Consider the following 18,260-nt stretch of genomic DNA (forward strand, 5'->3'; position numbering starts at 1 on the left):
TATAGAGCTCCCAGTTCAGGAAGGATCCCACCCCCCACCTCCCCGGTAAGGACCCTCCTCTGAGGAGCTCTGAGCCAGCTTGGTGAGGGAGGAACTGTACACCCATTTAATGCATGCATGAGGAAGCTGATACTAGGGGTTGGCGGGGGGGAAGTGCCTGGTCCCTCAGCCAGGGACCCGCCGCCGGGGACACACACCCAGCAAACATCCCAGGACTACAGCGAGTCAGCGAGAGAAACAGCACAGGAAGGAGAGCCCCAGGCGTCCTACCCGACGTCCCTCAGATGGGGCATGCAGTGGCCAGATGCCGCTTGGGGGATAATGCGCAGGGGGCCTGGGTGGAAAGCACCAGGCCCTGTCACACCCCACTTGGCCAGGCCCATGCCAGGAGGGACACCCCCTCACTGCCGCCCCGAGGAGCACTGGCCCTCGGGATCCATACACCCCACCCCTCAGGAGAAGATCCCAGCAGGCCTCCAGGTCATGGGCCAGAGGGAGCCTAGGACACTTGGGCAAGGGACTGCCCTCCCCTGACCTCAGTTTGCTCATCGACAAAATGGGAACACTAAGGTCTCCCTTAAGAGAGAAGCGTGACCTGAACAAGAGTAACAACGCAGCGGCAGCACCCAGTCTGTGGGGATCCCGAACCCTCCCCCAACGCCCCCAGGAGGAGGGGCAGAGGCCTGTACACAGAGCTGAGCCGGAGGATCACCAAGCATCCAGCAGGAGCTAGTCTCCGCATCCCCGGAAGCAGGTACTGTCTGCAATGACCCAGAGAAGTGACTCCAGGGGGGCCCCAGGCCCCAGGCCACAGGGGTTCCCAGAGCCCTGTCCCACCTCTGGGTCTCCCGTAGCCCCGTATGCAGGGTCTGTATACAACAGGTGCTCACTCGCTGCCTCCCGGGTGCACAGGATGCCAGAACGTCCATCCCACTCCCTTTGGGGGGCACGTGGGGAAACCAAGGCTGCAAGGGCAGGGCTTCTGCCTTGGTCCTCCAGAGAGGACAGGCAGGGGGAGGACACCTTCTGGCCACATGTGCCATCCAGCACCCCGCGTCTGGGGAGCCCCCCATGCTCCAGCCCAGCCTCACCCAGCCCCCTCACCGGACTCCAGAGCCAAGCCTTCGGGACCGAGGGCCATGGTGGCCGATCAGTACACCCATGTGGCCCCAGCCTGGGCAGCAGGGCCTCTGGGCCCCGCTAGGCCCCAGGCTTCCTCCTTGGCAGGCAGGCAGGCGGGTAGAAGGCTCCGGAAGCCGGCAACCAGAGGTTTGCGCAAGGGCTTACATCAGCCACCAACTCTTCCTGCCTCGGGCCGCGCGGAAGCCGGGTGGCCCAGGCCTGCCCCTGCCCAGGCTTGTGAAACCCGCCCAGCGGCTCCCAAGGCCTGGTGGGGCGTTGGTGCCCGGATGCCACCAACGGCTCCCGCCCGCCACAGGGGCTCAACGGTGCCCCAACTCCCTTCCCTGGGTCCGGCCAGGATGCTGGTGCCCCGGAAAAACCACGGGCCAGTGCACACCCCTCCCAGACCACAGGATCACAACCATGTCCAATGGACACGCCAGCCCCACGTCAAACCAGCCCCCGGGTCGCCCTGAAGACCCCTCCCAGGGGCCCCCTGGCCACCGCATCCAAGCCTCCACCAGTGACACCTGGTCACAACACAGACCCCTCCGTCATCCTCCCTCCCCGCCACATCCAGTGCCCGGGACCTGCCCAGCACGTAGCAAGTGTCACTTTTTGGACAGCCGACGGGAACAGTTTCTAATGCCCTCGGGGCAAAAGCAGTAGACATGTCAGGATTAGGAGAGAGGGTAGGTACACCCTCTGACCCCCGAGGACACCATGTGCCATCGCAGGCCATCTGGCTCCATCTCCGGGAGGCTTGGGGAGGCCCCACCCCCCACCCCAGCAAAACTGGTGCTCTCCTCGAATCTAGCTATGCACCCCTGCTGCTCCTCACACCCACCCCTGGGGACCCACTGGACTCTCCCTAGACTTGGCTGGAAATCCTCCCATCTCACTCACACCCGCCCCGGGCAGAGCGCCAGGCCAGCCCCCACCCCGATCCCAGGCTGCCCCCTGGTGGCTAGACGTGCCACCTGCTCCGGACGTCCGGGGAAACTAATGCCAGCCACCCACAACAGACCATGATTATCCTTGACCATCCTTCGGAAAAGTAACAGCAAACACTCTACCCACACGGACAGGAACCTGGCATCACACGTGCCTAAACCACTTCACTGCCCCACGGGTCGTTTCTGGAATCTTCTCACGGGTCTGAGGACAGCCAACAGTCTCAAGTCATGGTGGTGCCCCCGGCCAGGAGCAGAGCTGGACCCCGGAGCCCACTAGGGTACCCATCAGAGGGTTCCCGCCAAGTGCCCAGCTTGCCAGTCACAACAGACCAGGCAACCGGGCCCATAGCCAACCGTGTCGGATGCACGCTATCTGTGCGGACCCTACAGGAGCCACCAGTACTTGTGGCTGCAGAGCAGGGACGTGTGGCTGGTGAGGAATTTAATTTTATTAAATTTTAATTAATTTAGACTTCATTTAGCCACGGTCCAAACAGGAGTGGGGACGGGCATGGGGCCTCTGACAAGCCTGGGAAGGGAGGTGACAGAGGGGTCCCCAGGGATGACAGGAAGACCAACCCTAGTTCCACTGCCCATTTGCTCTGGGACTCTGGGCAGGCTTCTGAACATCTCCAGGCTGTGCAAAGTGGATCTCGGAGTAAAAGGTGATTTGTGGAATGCTTCTGTGAAGTCCCCGGCAATGCTGGCCCAAAGTTTTCACTCTGTACCAGGACAAACCCTGGGGCTCAGAGAAGTAGAGCAAATGCTCAAGGTCAGGGTCTGAGTAGGGCAGCTTTCTCTACCCAAATTCCACCTGCCCCTCCTTAAAATCCAAGTTTACTTTTATTATTTTTTTTTTAAGTTTTACTTTCTATTTATTTATTCATTTATTCGAGGGCGAGAACGCACAGGTGGGAGAGGGAGAGAGAATAGGAAGCCAACTCTGCACTGAGCACAGGACCCCACGAGCGGCTTGATCCATCGACAGTGAGGACCACGTCCTGAGAGGAAAGCCAAGACTCGGACACTTCAGAGTGAGTCTCACCCAGGAACCCCTAAAATCAATTTTTTTTTTTTTTAAAGATTTATTTATTTATTTGACAGACAGAGATCACAAGCAGGCAGAGAGGCAGACAGAGAGAGAGGAGGAAGCAGGCTCTCCGAGGAGCAGTGAGCCTGATGCGGGGCTCGATCCCAGGACCCTGGGATCATGACCTGAGCCGAAAGCAGAGGCTTTAACCCACTGAGCCACCCAGGCGCCCCAATCAATTTTTTTTTTTTTAAGATTCTATTTGACAGAGATCACAAGTAGGCAGAGAGGCAGAGAGGCAGGCGGTGACGGGGTGGGGGGGAGGAGCAGGCTCCCCGCTGAGCAGAGAGCCCCGATGCAGGGCTTGATCCCAGGACCCTGAGACCCTGAGCCTGAGCCAAAGGAACTGAGCCACCCAGGCACCCCCTAAAATCAATTTTTAATTTAGAAACCAGAGAGCTGGGGCACCTGGGTGGCTCAGTGGGTTAAGCCACTGCCTTCGGCTCAGGTCATGATCCCAGGGTCCTGGGATCGAGCCCCGCATCGGGCTCTCTGCTCAGCCGTGAGCCTGCTTCCTCCTCTCTCTCTGTCTGCTTGTGATCTCTCTCTGTCGAATAAATAAATAAAATCTTTAAAAAAAAAAAAAAGAAAAGAAAGAAACCAGAGAGCTGGTGACTGCCCATTATAAATGCACTGACTACGACTGCATCACATACTTTCAAACGGCTCATTGTGCAGGGTTTGAATTTCACCTTGAACTGAACAAGCAGCCACAGGTAAGCTCTACTCTCGACGTCTGATGCCAGCAGTGCAGTGTCCCCCAGGGGGCCAGGCTTGACCCATCGACCAGCCTCCCTGCCCACGGTGCCCCAATGCCCAAAGCAGTCACCCATCCCGGCTCAACCTCCCACAGCCCTGGGGCCGCAGGAACCTTCTCATCCTCATTTTACAGACTGAGAAACTGAGGCTCAGGGGTTGGTGCATGGGGGACCGTGTTGTTTAGGCAATGCTACTCCAAGCCCTCAGCTTGGGAATCCCACTGTGGCGGGCCCTTAGCTCTAGCCAGCCACTGCTATTTGGACCCTGAGAGAAGGGACGCCCCCACGGGAGGTGCTTAGAAAATGGTCTTCTCCCTCTCTGGTCCCCAGTGCCCCAGGGAGAAGGCAAGGGCACCCTGGGGGGGGGGCAGGGGCAAGAAAGGAGGCACAGAGGCCCAGCTAGGTGTAGTGGGCCCCCTCCACTGTCCGGGGGAGGAGTTCAGGGTCCCTCTGGGAGCATGAGCAGCAGGGAGCTGGGCAAGGGGACCTTAGCCCCCTTCCTGCCCTCCCCAAACTGAGACCCACCAACATCCCTGCCCCTCCCACCCCACATCCTGCTGGCCATGGACAAGGACCTCAGGAACAGGAGGGAGCCAAGAGCTGGGGGGTGCTGGCTAGCCTGCTTTCAGCCATCGCCACCCCTTCACTGATACCTGGAACACAGGAAGGGTGTCAGGGTTTTGCTGCCACTGAGGCTGGCCAAGATCACCAGAAGGCAGAACTCGAATCCAGACAAGGTCCATCCTTCCGTCTGTCCATCCATCTGGTCCATCCATCCATCCCTCCCTCCCTCCCCTCAATGCTTATGTAGGGCTACTGTGTGTTAGGGGCTGGGGAATGAAGTCGACCCAGATGTATTACGTAAAGGAGCTGTGCCCTTCCCATCTGTTAGCAGAACCCCCCCCACCCGGAGTAACAGTGAGGCCACCTCAGCTGGCTGGGGGCCTCCCACCACTGTAACCAATGGGAGTCACTGAGAACCCCTCTAGAAGCTGACTATACAAAATGGGCACCTGAAGTCTTCACCGGTGGGAGCAGGGAAGGGTACTCAGTGAGATCAGGGTGGGTACAAAGGTTTAGTAAATACTGAAGGACTTTATCACTGCAAATGGGCTGGGCTGGAACATGGAACGGCAAAGCTGCACCGGCTGCACCCCAGGGCCTTTGCACCGCAGCCTGGAATCCATTCCGCCCTGCAGATACGGCAGATCGTCTGTAAACTCCCATCTGTGTGTGTGTATATATATATATATATATATATATATATATATATATATATCACTCCCCTCTCTAACATCTCAAGTCACAGTTGATGAATTCAGCCTTCCCTAACCCTGCTGTTTTATTTATTTTGCTAACCACGCTATTTTAGACTGTGACCCACCCCACCCCCACACCCTTTCCTGAATTATTTTTCTCCATAGTGCTTATCACTACTGATCATACCAAATACACATTAGTCCCTCCTTTATTGTAGCTCCTTGTTTACTTACTGTCCCCCTCCACCCACTGGCGCAGGAGTCGGCAAGCTTTTTCTTGCCAGCGCCAGACAATAAATCATTCACGCACCGGGGGCCTCTTCTGCCTGCTGCAGGGAAAGCAGCCTCGGACACCACTTCAACTATTGGGCTTTGTTCCAATAAAACTTTATTTACAAAGACAGGAGGTGGGGCGCCTGGGTGGCTCAGTCTGCTGAACGGCTAACTCCTTGATTTCGGCTCAGGTCATGACTTGAGGGACGTGAGCTTGAACCCCCATAGGGTTCTGCCTCAGCATGGAGTCGGCTTGAGATTCTCTGGCTCCCTCTGCCCCTCCCCCTACCAGCACCCTAAATAAATAAAATCTTTAAGGGGAACAAAAAGCAAACAGGAGATGGACCTAATCTGGCCAGTGTGCAGGCCCCTGCGTTAAAATGTGGCTTCACTCCACCCCAAGTGCGCCCTACACTGCACACACAGTAGCTGCTCAATTCGGATTTACGGATGGGAGGGATGGGCAAGGTCAGGATCAGCCAGGGCTGAGGGAAGAAGAGGGGGTGCTTTCAGCCAGCCTTAGGCTTGCTAAAAGGCTTCAAGCCTTTGCTTCATTCTGTCTCCCCAACCCCCTCCACCCTGCTGGAGGGGTGGTGCGGGGGAGTTCTGAACCCTTTCGCAGATGAAGAACTGAGGCTCTAATTCCAAAATCTACACTCTAGCCCTCAGCCACACCACCCGGACGCCGGACTCTATTTTCCTATTTTTCCTCCCCATGGCCCCTCCCCTGAACCACAACAGAAACACACACACTGTCCCTTTCTGTTTAAAAGGTTCTGGCCTCGGAAAAAGAGCCTGCATCCTTGACGGTCTCACCAAAGGCTATCAGAACATCTCATCAGCAAGATCAAATCAGGGTGATCGCCCAGAAAAGAGCTCATTCCAGCCCCGAGCACGGACATGTGACTCAGGCGTTTCTATGACAGCAGCTGAAAATAGTGTGAGGACCCTCCGGATAAAATGACCTTCAGACTCCCACTGATCCTGAGACGCTGGGACTTCTGTAATATCTGAGGGGGGGGGGGGGTTGCCGCCCTCGCTGTATAAAGAGTCTTATCATTCAGTAAGAATCCTAAGCAAATCACCAACGACAGTAAATGGCTGAATCCGGTGAAAATTTGTCGTTAGGATTACAAAGAAGTATTAAAACGGGATGATGTCATTTTCCTGTATCGAATGAGCACATGTGGGGTTTGGTTGTGGGGAAGGAGGGGGCGAGGCGGGAAGCAGCCAGGGGCGGGTAAGCAGAGGGCCAATCTATCCCCAGCTTTTGGAAAGCAAATCAGCAGAACTCTTCAAGGCTGGGAAAAGGCACAGACCCACTTTTGGGGGTCCCTCCCAAGGAAACCACCAGATGCACTTACTAGGATGCTCACTGTGGCCAAATAGATGGAGAGTTTCAGTGCACTCCAATCCAAATTCCAACAGCTGTGTGTGTGTGTGTGTGTGTGTGTGTGTGTGTGTGTGTGTGTGTGCGCGCGCGCGCGCGCACATACCCGCCTGCACAGTCCCCAAATGTTACATACAAATGGAAAGCAGAATCTGGGAGTGGTCTGTCTGTGCACACCCATATTCCCTGGAACATTATTCACAAGAGCCAAAAAGTGGGAGCCTCCCAGGGATCCGCTGGATAAACAGAATGTGCCCCAACCATGCAACCGGACATGATTCAGCCTTAAAAAGAAAGGGAGCTCTGACACGTGCTCCAACACGGACGAATCTTGAGGATGTTACGCTAAGTGGAAATAAGCCAGACACAGAACGACAAACACCGAGACAAAAGTTGGAGACCTCTTCTATGAAGTCCCTGGGGTCGCCAAGTTCACAGAGACAGAAAGTGGAGGGGCAGGTGCCAGGGTCCTGGGGTCGAGTCCCACCTCTGGCTCCCTGCTCAGCAGGGAGTCTGCGTCTCCCCTCCCTCTGTTGCTCCCTCTGCCCCTCCTGCTTGTGCTTTCTCGCTCTCCCTCAAATAAATAAAATCTTAAGGCAAACAAACTACACACACACACACACACACACACACACACACAGAAAGGGTCAAAAAGAGCCAAGGCGACCTTGACTTAAGGATGGAAAACAACGTGGGAGGTCTTTGCTATCAAACACCCAAAAGTAGAACACCCACCCGAGGGAGGCCTGAGTGCCATCGGCACAGGGGTACCCGAGCAGACCTGAGACAGGCCGGTCCACAAACAGCCCCACAAGTACACAAGCAGAGAAAAGATGGTGCCGTCAATACACGCGGCTGGTCAGCCTGGACATCTGTGCGGGAAAAGCCATGATAGAGCCCCTAACTTCACACGGCACGTCAACACCAGTTCTAGGTGGACTGTGCGTCTCCACCCAAAAGGCAAAAACAGGAAAGCCTCCAGAAGAGCCACACTGGAAAATACCTTCACATCTGGAGGGCAAACAAAGGTTTCTTACAAACCGTAAGAAAACACAAACCAAAAGGCTGAGATTGCTATACAGAACTGCACTACAACAAGAAATGTCCAGGGGTGCCTGCGCGGCTCCGAAGTTAAGCGTCTGACTCAGAGTTCGGTTCACGTTCATGGTCTCAGGGTCTGGCCCTGATCTGGCCCTGCGTTGGGCTCAGCATTCAATGGGGAGCCTGCTTGAGATTCTCTCTCTCCCCCTCTGCCCCTCAGCCCGCTTGCTCTGGTCTTATATCTGAAGATAGAAACTTTTAAAAAATGAGAAGTGTCTATTCATCCCAGGACACCATTAAGAGAAGGAAAAGGCGAGCCACCCCGTAGTGGAAATAGATCTGTGCATCACGTCACCAGGGGAGGGTCTGTATCCAGAATATATAAAGAACCCCCACAACAAGGAAGAGAAAGACAACAGAACATAGAAATGGGACCAGGAAGGTGGCAAATTCGTCCAAATAGCCAGGAAAATGACTACTCTGCCTCTCTGGGGTTTTTTAAGTTTATTATTTTTCAGTAATCCCTACACCCAACATGGAGCTCGAACCCATGATCCCAACATTACAAGTCACGTGCTCCCAGGGCCCTGGTACTCTGCCTCTCAAACCGGGGAGGAGATGTGAATTAAGAGGGGTTAAGGTCCATAAGGAATGTGGGACAATATTAAACATTAATACACGTGGGGAAGAGGCGTAAACAGTCCAGCTACTCTGGAGAACAGTTTGGCAGAACATGGAAACCTGCCCCCACAGGGATACACCCAAGGGTGAGGCGTAGGAATGAGCAGAGCTGGTCCAAATTTAAGAGGCTAACCAAGGGTAGCAGTTGAAATCCGAAAACCCAAACGTCCATCACCAGCTGGATAAGCACACCGTGACATCGCCACGGGAGGAACGCCTCCAGCAAGACAACACCCCCCCAGGAGCAGGGCCACGGAAAAGTCTCACTAGAAAAGACACACACGAGACCATACACTGCACACTTCCACACATGAAGTGTGTGGACAGACAGCTCAAATCTCTAGGGGTTCGATGGGGTCACCTGGGGACAGGGAAGGGGGAAATGACCCAGGGTTATGTAGGGGGGGGGGGGAGGCTGTGGGAAAAATATTAACGGCCGTACATCTATGATCTGTGCCCGTTTCTCTGTGTATCTTAAACCCCAACAACAAATATCCACAGAAGAAAGGTCGGGGCAGGAGGAAAGCATCGAATCTGAACCTTAACACACAGTGAATATCGCACTCTGGGTAATTTTTATGAACTCTCAGACTAAGAAAAATCCGCACAAACTGAAGCAAGTACATAAATGAAAATGAGGCAGGAGAGGAAAAAGGAAAGAGAAAGAAAAATTCCTACCCAGGACCTAGTTCTCCTCAACCCCGAGCTTGCCAGCAGAGAGCTCAGGCCTCACTGACAGATCCCCTGGCTTCCCAGCTGTGTGGCCTCGAGGGGGTACCACAACCTCTCTGGGCCTTACTTTCCTCTGAAGTAAAATGAAGGCAGCGGGACAGGAAAGAAGCCGTGACTGCAGGGCTGGGACGTGAGTAAGCAAGACGGACGGACAGAGCTCCAGGCTGGGATGGTGGGCAGACAGCTTTCTCTACATTGTCTTGATCTGTGGCTGGGCCACTGCCATTGTCCCCCGGCTCCCATCAGTGTGATGGGAGGCAGCGGTGGAGGGTCCCCCCAACCAAGCAGAGGTCTGGGAGCGGCAGTAGCCACCAAGCCAGGATCAACCAGCTCCAGCAGGGCCTTCCCGGGAGGGGAGGAGTCCTGCTGGGCCCGCCCCGCCTTCCTCCCCAGCTGCCTCCCCTGCAGCTCCAGCTACTGGGTTCTGTTCCTCCAGCTCCCTCTCTGAGTCACCGCCTACCAGGCCTCCCTCCCCGTTCTGCTGGGAGCCAACCCCGACAAACACACACACACCCCCAGGAGGTCAGACCCCAGCAGGCATTCTCCAGCTCCCCGCCACCAGAGAAGGCCGATCTGGCTTGAACTCCAGTCCCACTTCCAAGGACCCCCGGCAGGCTGGGATTTTGCCTGGCCCCAACCAGAAGCCCAGCCCACAAAGTAGGTACTCAAGTTGAAATCAAGAGAATCGCAAAGCAGCCCAGAGGGGTCAAGGCCGCAGCCCTCACGGTGATATGCAAATGCGTCTCCCCCAGCGGGGGTCAGGGCTCCCGCCCTCCTCACTTCCACACCAATTACAGAGGACTTCCTTGCTGATTTTTCCCCTCCCTTTCACCGAGGTCTAAGGCCTTCTAGGACCCCAGGGCCGAAAGTTAGGAGTCCTGTTGAGTGGAAATGGCAGGAGCCAAGGAATGCGGGCACCTGGGCCAGGGGAAAGGGAAGGGGAGTGGGCTGGATCCCAGAAGCCCGGACAATACAGATCGGTCAGGACAAACCCTTTCCCAAATGCCAGAATTTCATGGGAACGACAGCCATGCGGTTTACAATGGAGAGAAAAGAAAACAAGACAGGAATGGAAAGGAGACCACCCTCACCAGGTGGCTCAGTCGGTTAAGCACCTGACTCTTGATTTTCGGCTCAGGTCATGATCTCATGATCTCATGAGATCTCATGATCTCAAACCCCCCCACCCCACAAAAATCACACTCCGTGCTGGGCATGGAGTTGGCTCAACACTCTTGCTCCCTCACCCTCTAACCCTCCCCGCTACTCACCCACAGGTGTTAGTCTTTAAAAAAAAAAAAAAAAATGGGTGCCTGGGTGGCTCAGTTGGTTGGCGACTGCCTTCCGCTCGGGTCATGATCCTGGAGTCGCGGGATCGAGTCCCGCATCGGGCTCTCTGCTTAGCGGGGAGCCTGCTTCTCCCTCTCATTCTCCCTCTACATGCTCTTTCTCTCTCTGAAATAATAAACTTTTTTTACTTTTTTTTAAAGATTTTTAATTTATTTGACAGAGATCGCAAGTAGGCAGAGGCAGGCAGAGAGAGGGCAGGGGAAGCAGGCTCCCCGCCGAGCAGAGAGCCCGATGCAGGCCTCGATCCCAGGACCCCAGGATCATGACCTGAGCCGAAGGCAGAGGCTTTAACCCACTGAGCCACCCAGATGCCCCAATTAACTTTGTTTAATTATTTAAAAAGAAAATTATAAAAAAAGAAAAGAAAAATGTGGTGGGAAGGGAATTACAAAATACTGACAGAATTAATGTTAATACCAAAAAATTACAAAATAGAATTCATCCTGAGGGACCTGTTTCCAGATCAGTATGGCCTATGGAGTACCCAAGAGAGCAAATGGCAAAGGAATCCAGAGTAAAGCACATCCATGCTCAACGTCAGAACACCCGTGATGAAAAGAAAAGTAACAGTAAAAAAAAAAAAAGGAGGAACAATGTTAACTACCTACCAGGCTTATTTTGTGCCAAATAATGTTTTGGCCTTTATGTGTATAAGCCCTTTCAATCTTCAAAGAAAAGGTAGGCACTATTCCTCATTACACACACACAAACACACACACACACCCCTAAAGCATGTCCAAGACCACATGGCCAGTAAGCAGTGAAGCACGAATTTCAGTAATTCTAAAAGATTTTAAGCATTTAGAAAAGAATTTAAATTTAAAAAAAAAGGTTCACGGGGCGCCTGGGTGGCTCAGTGGGTTAAGCCGCTGCCTTCGGCTCAGGTCATGATCTCAGGGTCCTGGGATCGAGTCCCGCATCGGGCTCTCTGCTCAGCAGGGAGCCTGCTTCCCTCTCTCTCTCTCTCTGCCTGCCTCTCCATCTACTTGTGATTTCTCTCTGTCAAATAAATAAATAAAATCTTTAAAAAAAAAAAAAAAAAAGGTTCACAAATGAAGGTCAAGAATCAAAATAGCATCACACTCCAGTAACACTGGAATTTTTATTTTTTTTAAAGATTTTATTTATTTATTTGACAGACGAAGATCACAAGTAGGCAGAGAAGCAAAGCAGGCAGGCAGAGAGGAGGAAGCAGGCTCCCTGCTGAGCAGAGAGCCCGACGTGGGGCTCGATCCCAGGACCCTGGGATCATGACCTGAACGGAAGGCAGAGGCTTTAACCCACTGAGCCACCCAGGCGCCCCAACACTGGAATTTTTAAAAGGTGATATTGCAAGGGCGCCTGGGTGGCTCAGTGGGTTAAAGCCTCTGCCTTCGGCTCAGGTCATGATCTCAGGGTGCTGGGCTCGAGCTCCACATCGGGCTCTCTGCTCAGCGGGGAGCCTGCTTCCCCCTCTCTCTCTGCCTACTTGTGATCTCTCTCTCTGTCAAATAAATAAATATAAAACCTTTAATTCCTTCAAAATATTAGAGGCAAATTATTTCCAAAATGCCAGTCAAGTATGATGGTCGCATTAAAGGCATTCTCAGGCATATTACATCTCCAAAAAACTTGCCTTCCACAGATTGATTCTTTCACAGAAGACTACTGAAGGATGTGCTCGACCAAAACAAGGAAGTAAGGCAGAAAAAAAGGCAGGCAAGGGAGTCAAGAAACAGGAGGTCTAACACAGCAGAAAGGTAAAGGGAGTCTCAAGGGCAATGGCTCCGCAACAGGCCCCAGCATCAAGCAAACCACACCGGAACAGGAAGATGGAAAACTCTAGGAAAGAAACCTCCAAGAAAAGCAGCAGCTCACACAGATCTGACCAAAGGAAAAGTGCTCTAAGAAACTGGAACAAAGAGATTCTGAGATATTCCACAACGCAGAGTACTAACCACTATACGATCACGGCGAGCTACCGGGGGCCTAATTCTAAGATATTCCAGAAAAAATTTTTTAAAGGCAATTAATAACTCCAGGAAATAAAAAAGTGAATTTCACTATACTATAGCCTGGCTCAAATGTGGACAATTATTTACAAGGCCAAAGCCATAATAGTACACCTGGTTTAAACACAACTGTGTAGGGAAAATAAACGTGGTGGGGGGTGTGATAAAACAAGATTAATATTTACTAAGTGCTTCTTTTTTTTCTTTAAGATTTTATTTTTTTATTTGACAGAGAGAGACACAGTGAGAGAGGGAACACAAGCAGGGGGAGAGGGAGAAGCAGGCTTCCCACTGAGCAGGGAGCCTGATGAGGGGCTCGATCCCAGGACCCTGGAATCGTGACCTGAGCCAAAGACAGATGCTTAAAGACTGAGCCCCCACTAAGTGCTTCCTATATTACAGATACTGTTTTAAATGTTTTTCATGTTCTTCACTATTAAATCCTCACAAAAATCTCATGAAATAGAAACTACTGTTTTCCCTCATATTACAGATGAGAAAACTAAGGTACAGAGAAGTAAAGAAACTTGCCCACGGTCTCACACTAATAAATGGTACAGTCAAGAAAGACTCAGACTCGGACAGCCCGTTGGAAACCACCATCATCCACACAAGTCAACAGAGAAACATAACCAGCAGCAGAAGCAAGTTATTACATAGAAATAGGGATGAAAAGGCCGCAAGAAATAGCCAAAAGACTTAAATTACGGAATCAAGACTAGGGAGATAGGTAGCAGGGGATGGCTAGTTTTCTTCATAATCCTTGTAACACTATTTAATATGAGGCGGAACTTTTACTCTAAGGTTTATATTAAGCATAAAGCAGAACTGCACACTGTCAAGGGGGGGAGCTTTATAGTAGGAAGACTCTTTCCCAATAAAAGTTAAAAAAATAAAAGAGGTGGGCACCTGGGTGGCTCAGTGGGTTAAGCCTCTGCCTTCGGCTCAGGTCATAATCACAGGGTCCTGGGATCGAGTCCCGCATCAGACTCTCTGCCTACTTGTGATCTCTCTCTGTCAAATAAATAAATAAAATCTTAAAAAAATAATAAAATAAAATAAAAGAGGAGAAATGTTTAAAAGGCACACACAATGAGATGCTAACACACAACCCCCAGCATGAACAGAAGCTGAAGAAACAGACAATGTCTTACTATGGGCAAAGACACAGAGGCACCAGAACACTACCACTTAGAATGGACAATGGTGCAAACCACTAGGAAATTCACAACTATTAAGACTGAACGTACACCCTGTGACGCGGCAATCTGCTCCTAGATATTATTTCCAAACAGTAAGTGTGTACGTACGTGCACCAAAAGGCCATGTTCATAACCCCACTATCCGTTGCAAACACTGGAAACAATCTAAGTGTCCATCGACAGGCGTGGATAAATGGTGCTATTTTTATGTATCATACTCTACAACAAGAGATCAGTTACTGCACACACCCAAAGATGGATGAATTTCACACATAAAACACTGAGCAAGACCAACCAGAAATAAAAGAGGGCTTGCTGTGTGATTCCACTGACAGAAGTTCAAAAATAGGTAAATCGAATCTAAGGTAGCAGAAATAAGAATGATATTGGAGGCAGGGCTGATAGTCCCTAGGGGAAACACGAGGGAGCCTTCTTATGGACGCTGGAACCATCCTGACCTTGAGCTTGTTGGTAGTTACATGGGTGTTCTCATTTTGGAAATATGCAATGTTCTCAACACTCCCAATTGAAACGTATTACAGTGTATCTGTTACACCAAAAAAAAAAAAAAAAAAAAAAAAAGAGAGAGAGAAATTAAATTGATGGGTTCAGGTTGGGACCTTAGGAGCCCCAGGAGCCCAAGGGCCATATACACGATTCCAGAGGCCCCTGGAGAGGACCGGACTAGAACAAGGAATTAACTTGTTAGCCTGATGGCTTGAGTCATCAGTTAACGATAACAGTAATTACAGCAATCACTTTTACTGTAACTTTTGCAGAGTGCCAGGCCTAAGCTAGGCACCTGGAAGGGACCTGCTCGATCAAACGTCACAACCGTGGAACACGTTTAGTACCACGAATGACCCCATCTTACAGATGAGAAAGTCAAGGCTTAGAGAATGATTGCGCACCCAGTACGTGCAGAGAAGTTAGATGGCAGACTCCAATCTAACCTCAGCCCCTCCCTAGGCCAACTTGGAGACTGCCGGGCCGAATCTTTAGATGGCTTGTGAGGGCCCAGAATGTGCCAGATTGTGAGGGCCAGGGCTCCCTGCAGCCCCTGGGGAGGCCCAAGACCTGTCTGGACACCAGTTCCCACGCCGCCGCCCCACTAAAGCTGGCCTGGGAAGTCCAGGACAGGGGTGGAAGACAGGGCTCCGTGTGACCAGAAGGGAGCTAAGTTTGCTCCCACCCCCGAGCTGGTCACTTCCAAATCAAGAATGCTTAAAATCACCACCTTCTCCCCAGTTCTGTTCCTGCACATCCCCCCCCCCCCCCCCCCGCCCAGCTTTTCTCCACCTTTTCCGCCCTTCTGGATCCATCCAAGCAGCCCAAGCCTCTCCCAGGCCCCAAAACCCTGGCTGCCTCCAACCTCCTTCCCTGGCCACCGTCACCTCCCCAACCGCCTCCTCACCACTATCTACCAGACAGCCTCCAGCTGGCAACCCAGACTAATTCTGTGAAATGCTTATTCTGAAATAATTTCAAACTCCAAGAGAAGTTGGAAGTAGCACAATGACCCGTCACATGACCCTCCCCAGGTCCAGCCCTCGTGAACTCTCTCACCCTCTACGTTACCCAGCGTCCGTGATGTATCCGTGTCTCCCCTACGTATAGATAAATTACAGATACTACTTTTTCTCTTCCCGAGCCATTCCTGAGTCAGCGGTGGCCATCGCATCCCCTGTCCCTAAGCATGTCAGCGTTCTTACTTCCAAAAAGCAAGGACATTCTCTTCCAAAAGCACTGTACAGTTATCAACTTCATGAGACCTACTATTGATCTGATACTATCAGCTAATCTACAGCCCATACTCCAATTTCATCAATTGCCCCCAGGATGTCCTTTAGAGCAATTTCTTCCTTGATCCAAGATCCAATCGCAGGCCATACGTTGCCTTTTGCTGTCACATTTCTTTCTGTCTTTTAATCAGGAACATTTCCTGGCCTGCCTTTGTCTTGTATGCCACAGACACTTTTTTTTTTTTTTTTAAAGAGTCCAGACCCTTTCTGTAAAAGGTTCCTCACTTCGAATCACTACCTCCTTTTAAAACCCTGAACTGCCTTCTCATTCCTCAGCTCGAAATCCCAAGACCTCAACACTGGCCTTGGGGACCTGCAGGGTCCCCTTCCTGCCCTACCCCCAGCTCACCACCCCCCCACCACCACCCACTGCCCTGCTCCTATCGACGCTCACTCCTGGGAGCCCCTCACTCCAGCTCAAACAGACCTCGGCACACTCTTTCCTTCACCCCTCTATTTAAAAATTATTTCCTTCACTGATTTGTGTGCTCGCTGCCCAGCCCCCACACTAGGATGGGAGCTCCAAGGAGGGCAAAGATTTTTGTCTGGTCATTGCCAGAGCAGTGCCTGGCCTGCCGGACGCACTTGGAAATGGTTTGCCGAACCATGTGAACAAGAAAGGAAGCGCCTAGATGGAGAGCCAAAGAACCGGCAGGCTCAGAGAGCCAGTGGGCTGGGGAGACCCCTCTGGAGTCCAGAACCTCCCCCAGGCCTCTGCCACGCTTGGAGCTGCGGGCTGGAGGAGGAAGCACCGAGCACATCTCCTTTATCTCTTGATCGCATCACTCCACCAGCCAGTCCCACTGATTAATCTCTTTAAATCAATCCCAGTAGGCCGACGGGCTGGATTCCAGAGATAGAGCTGATGCGCCCGGGAAAAGGCCGGTGGCCCCCTCCCTATTGTCCACTGGCCAGTCCAAAGTGCATGGCCTCTCTCTCCATACTTATCCCTGGGTTCCACCCCCCATTCATGTATCTTCCAGGGCCCAGCCAGCCTCAGGAATGGGGGCAGGGAGAATAAACATCCAAGTACAAAATCCTGCTAATAGGTCTTTAATTGCAGCCTGAGGAGGACCTGGAGTCCAGGCCTCCCAACCCCAGAGCAGAGAGGCAAGCCTACCAGGTGCTTGTCACTTACTTGTCCATTTCACTGACTCCTGCTAACATTTAAGGACTCACTGGCTACAACAATACTCAAGGTTATGGGAAAAGTAATGGCTAACCAAAGCTTTCATTCTTGACCTACCTCCTCTTCTGCCCAAGAAAGGGCACAACCCCTCAGCCTAGACCCATGATACAGGAAAAGCATCTTCTCCTGGACATCTTCACTCACCACAACCCCCATCAACACCTGCCTGCATGGGGTCACAGCCCAGCCCAGAGCTCTGGGGCAACTCCCTCTGCCTAGGAGGGCTGGATTCATACGCACTCCCACCTACTCTGCCTCCGCAAACTGGGAAGGGGTCCAGAGATAACCCGGCCTCTCACTGCCTTGCTGTGTGACCCAGGGCACAAGGCTCAGTCTCTCCCGGGTTCCCAGAACAAAAACAAACAAACAAAGATAGGGCTGATAACACTGGCCAGACCTAAGTTGCTGACAGCCAAGTAGGAGAAGCGCCTCAAAGAGAAAATTTAGCACCTGCACCCAGCAAAGAAAGGGGGAGGGGTGCTGGGTTGAGGAATTTGTAATCCACCCCACCCAAGCAGTGAATGGGAAGCAGCCCTCCACCTCCAGGCTAATGGGATTAGCACAGGGCTGGGCTCTAGGCGTTGGCCTAGGGTCCAGGGTCTCCCAGCGGCCACTCACGGTGGGAGGAATAAGGGGGAGCACCAGCGCCCTCCGGCCTTCCTTCCCAGGTGAACACAGGCCAGCCAGCTCTTCCCAGAGCCTGCCTGCTACTTCCTCCATGACCTCAGCGGCCAAGCACGCAGAAGTCAGGCAGCTCCAAAAGCAGGAGGCCCAGAAGACAGGCCTTTGCAGCCACATCCAACTGGACTTCCTCCTCCTGCCTGCTAGTAACCTCCTGCCTCAGCCTCCCCATCGAACCCATGGGTGTTACGTGGTCTGCCGCGGGGCTCTGGCTTGCTGCAGGCAGACCCAGGAACCCCCTTGATAGGGGCTGTTTGCACTGTTGCTCATTAGGGCTTTTGGCCTCTGGTCAGGTAGGAACCAGACTCTAGATGGGGTGCCCTCTCCCTGACTGGGGGAAGGCAGAAGGCCAGCCAGGAAAATCCAGGCTCTGACTCCCAGGCTGAAGAACTTGGTCCTTGCTCAGGACTGAGTGACCGGATGAGCTCGAAAGACACGGGAACACAAAAATTACCGTGGCCTCTGGGGGCGCGTAAAAGGGGATGGCCCCGGGGGCGCGTAAAAGGGGATGGCCCCAGCGGCCCTTTGTACCCCAGGACAGCCCAGACCCCTCCTCTAGAATCCCCACACCCCTCCCTCACCCACAGCACACATTTGAGAGAAAATCGTAGCCCTGGTCATGGACCCCTGGGCGGAAATGTGGCCGCAGCTCCTGGGGGGGGGGGGCGGGGGCACACGCAGGCCCCGAGGCCAAGACCCAGTCCTTGCGCCCCCTCGGGCGGGGATGTATGCGCTTGCCGCCC

General features: G+C 52.7%; 1 protein-coding gene and 1 long non-coding RNA gene across 8 annotated transcripts in view; one reads left to right on the forward strand and one right to left on the reverse strand.

Moving 5' to 3' along the window:
- The window catches only part of TNRC18 (trinucleotide repeat containing 18), a 79,771-nt gene that overhangs the window by 59,955 nt on the left and 1,556 nt on the right, over positions 1–18,260 (reverse strand). The window contains exon 1 of one of the 6 annotated variants that reach the window (XM_032328451.1): positions 1,105–1,243. The exons of the other annotated variants lie outside the window; for them this stretch is intronic. Within the exon in view, the coding sequence (XP_032184342.1) occupies positions 1,105–1,141 (37 nt within the window). The 5' untranslated portion in view covers positions 1,142–1,243. Of the gene's footprint in view, positions 1–1,104; positions 1,244–18,260 lie in introns of those variants that run through there. 6 annotated transcript variants of the gene reach the window in all.
- LOC116581317 lies at positions 162–7,323 on the forward strand. 2 transcript variants are annotated; one of them, XR_004282004.1, is made up of 3 exons: positions 162–754; positions 2,975–3,112; positions 6,232–7,323. It is a non-coding gene; the product is annotated as an uncharacterized LOC116581317 (long non-coding RNA). The 2 variants fall into 2 exon arrangements; XR_004282005.1 differs by lacking the exon at positions 162–754 and adding an exon at positions 1,372–2,511.

Source organism: Mustela erminea, chromosome 20 (assembly GCF_009829155.1).
Source record: "Mustela erminea isolate mMusErm1 chromosome 20, mMusErm1.Pri, whole genome shotgun sequence".
In the NCBI taxonomy this organism is placed as follows: Eukaryota; Metazoa; Chordata; class Mammalia; order Carnivora; family Mustelidae; genus Mustela; species Mustela erminea.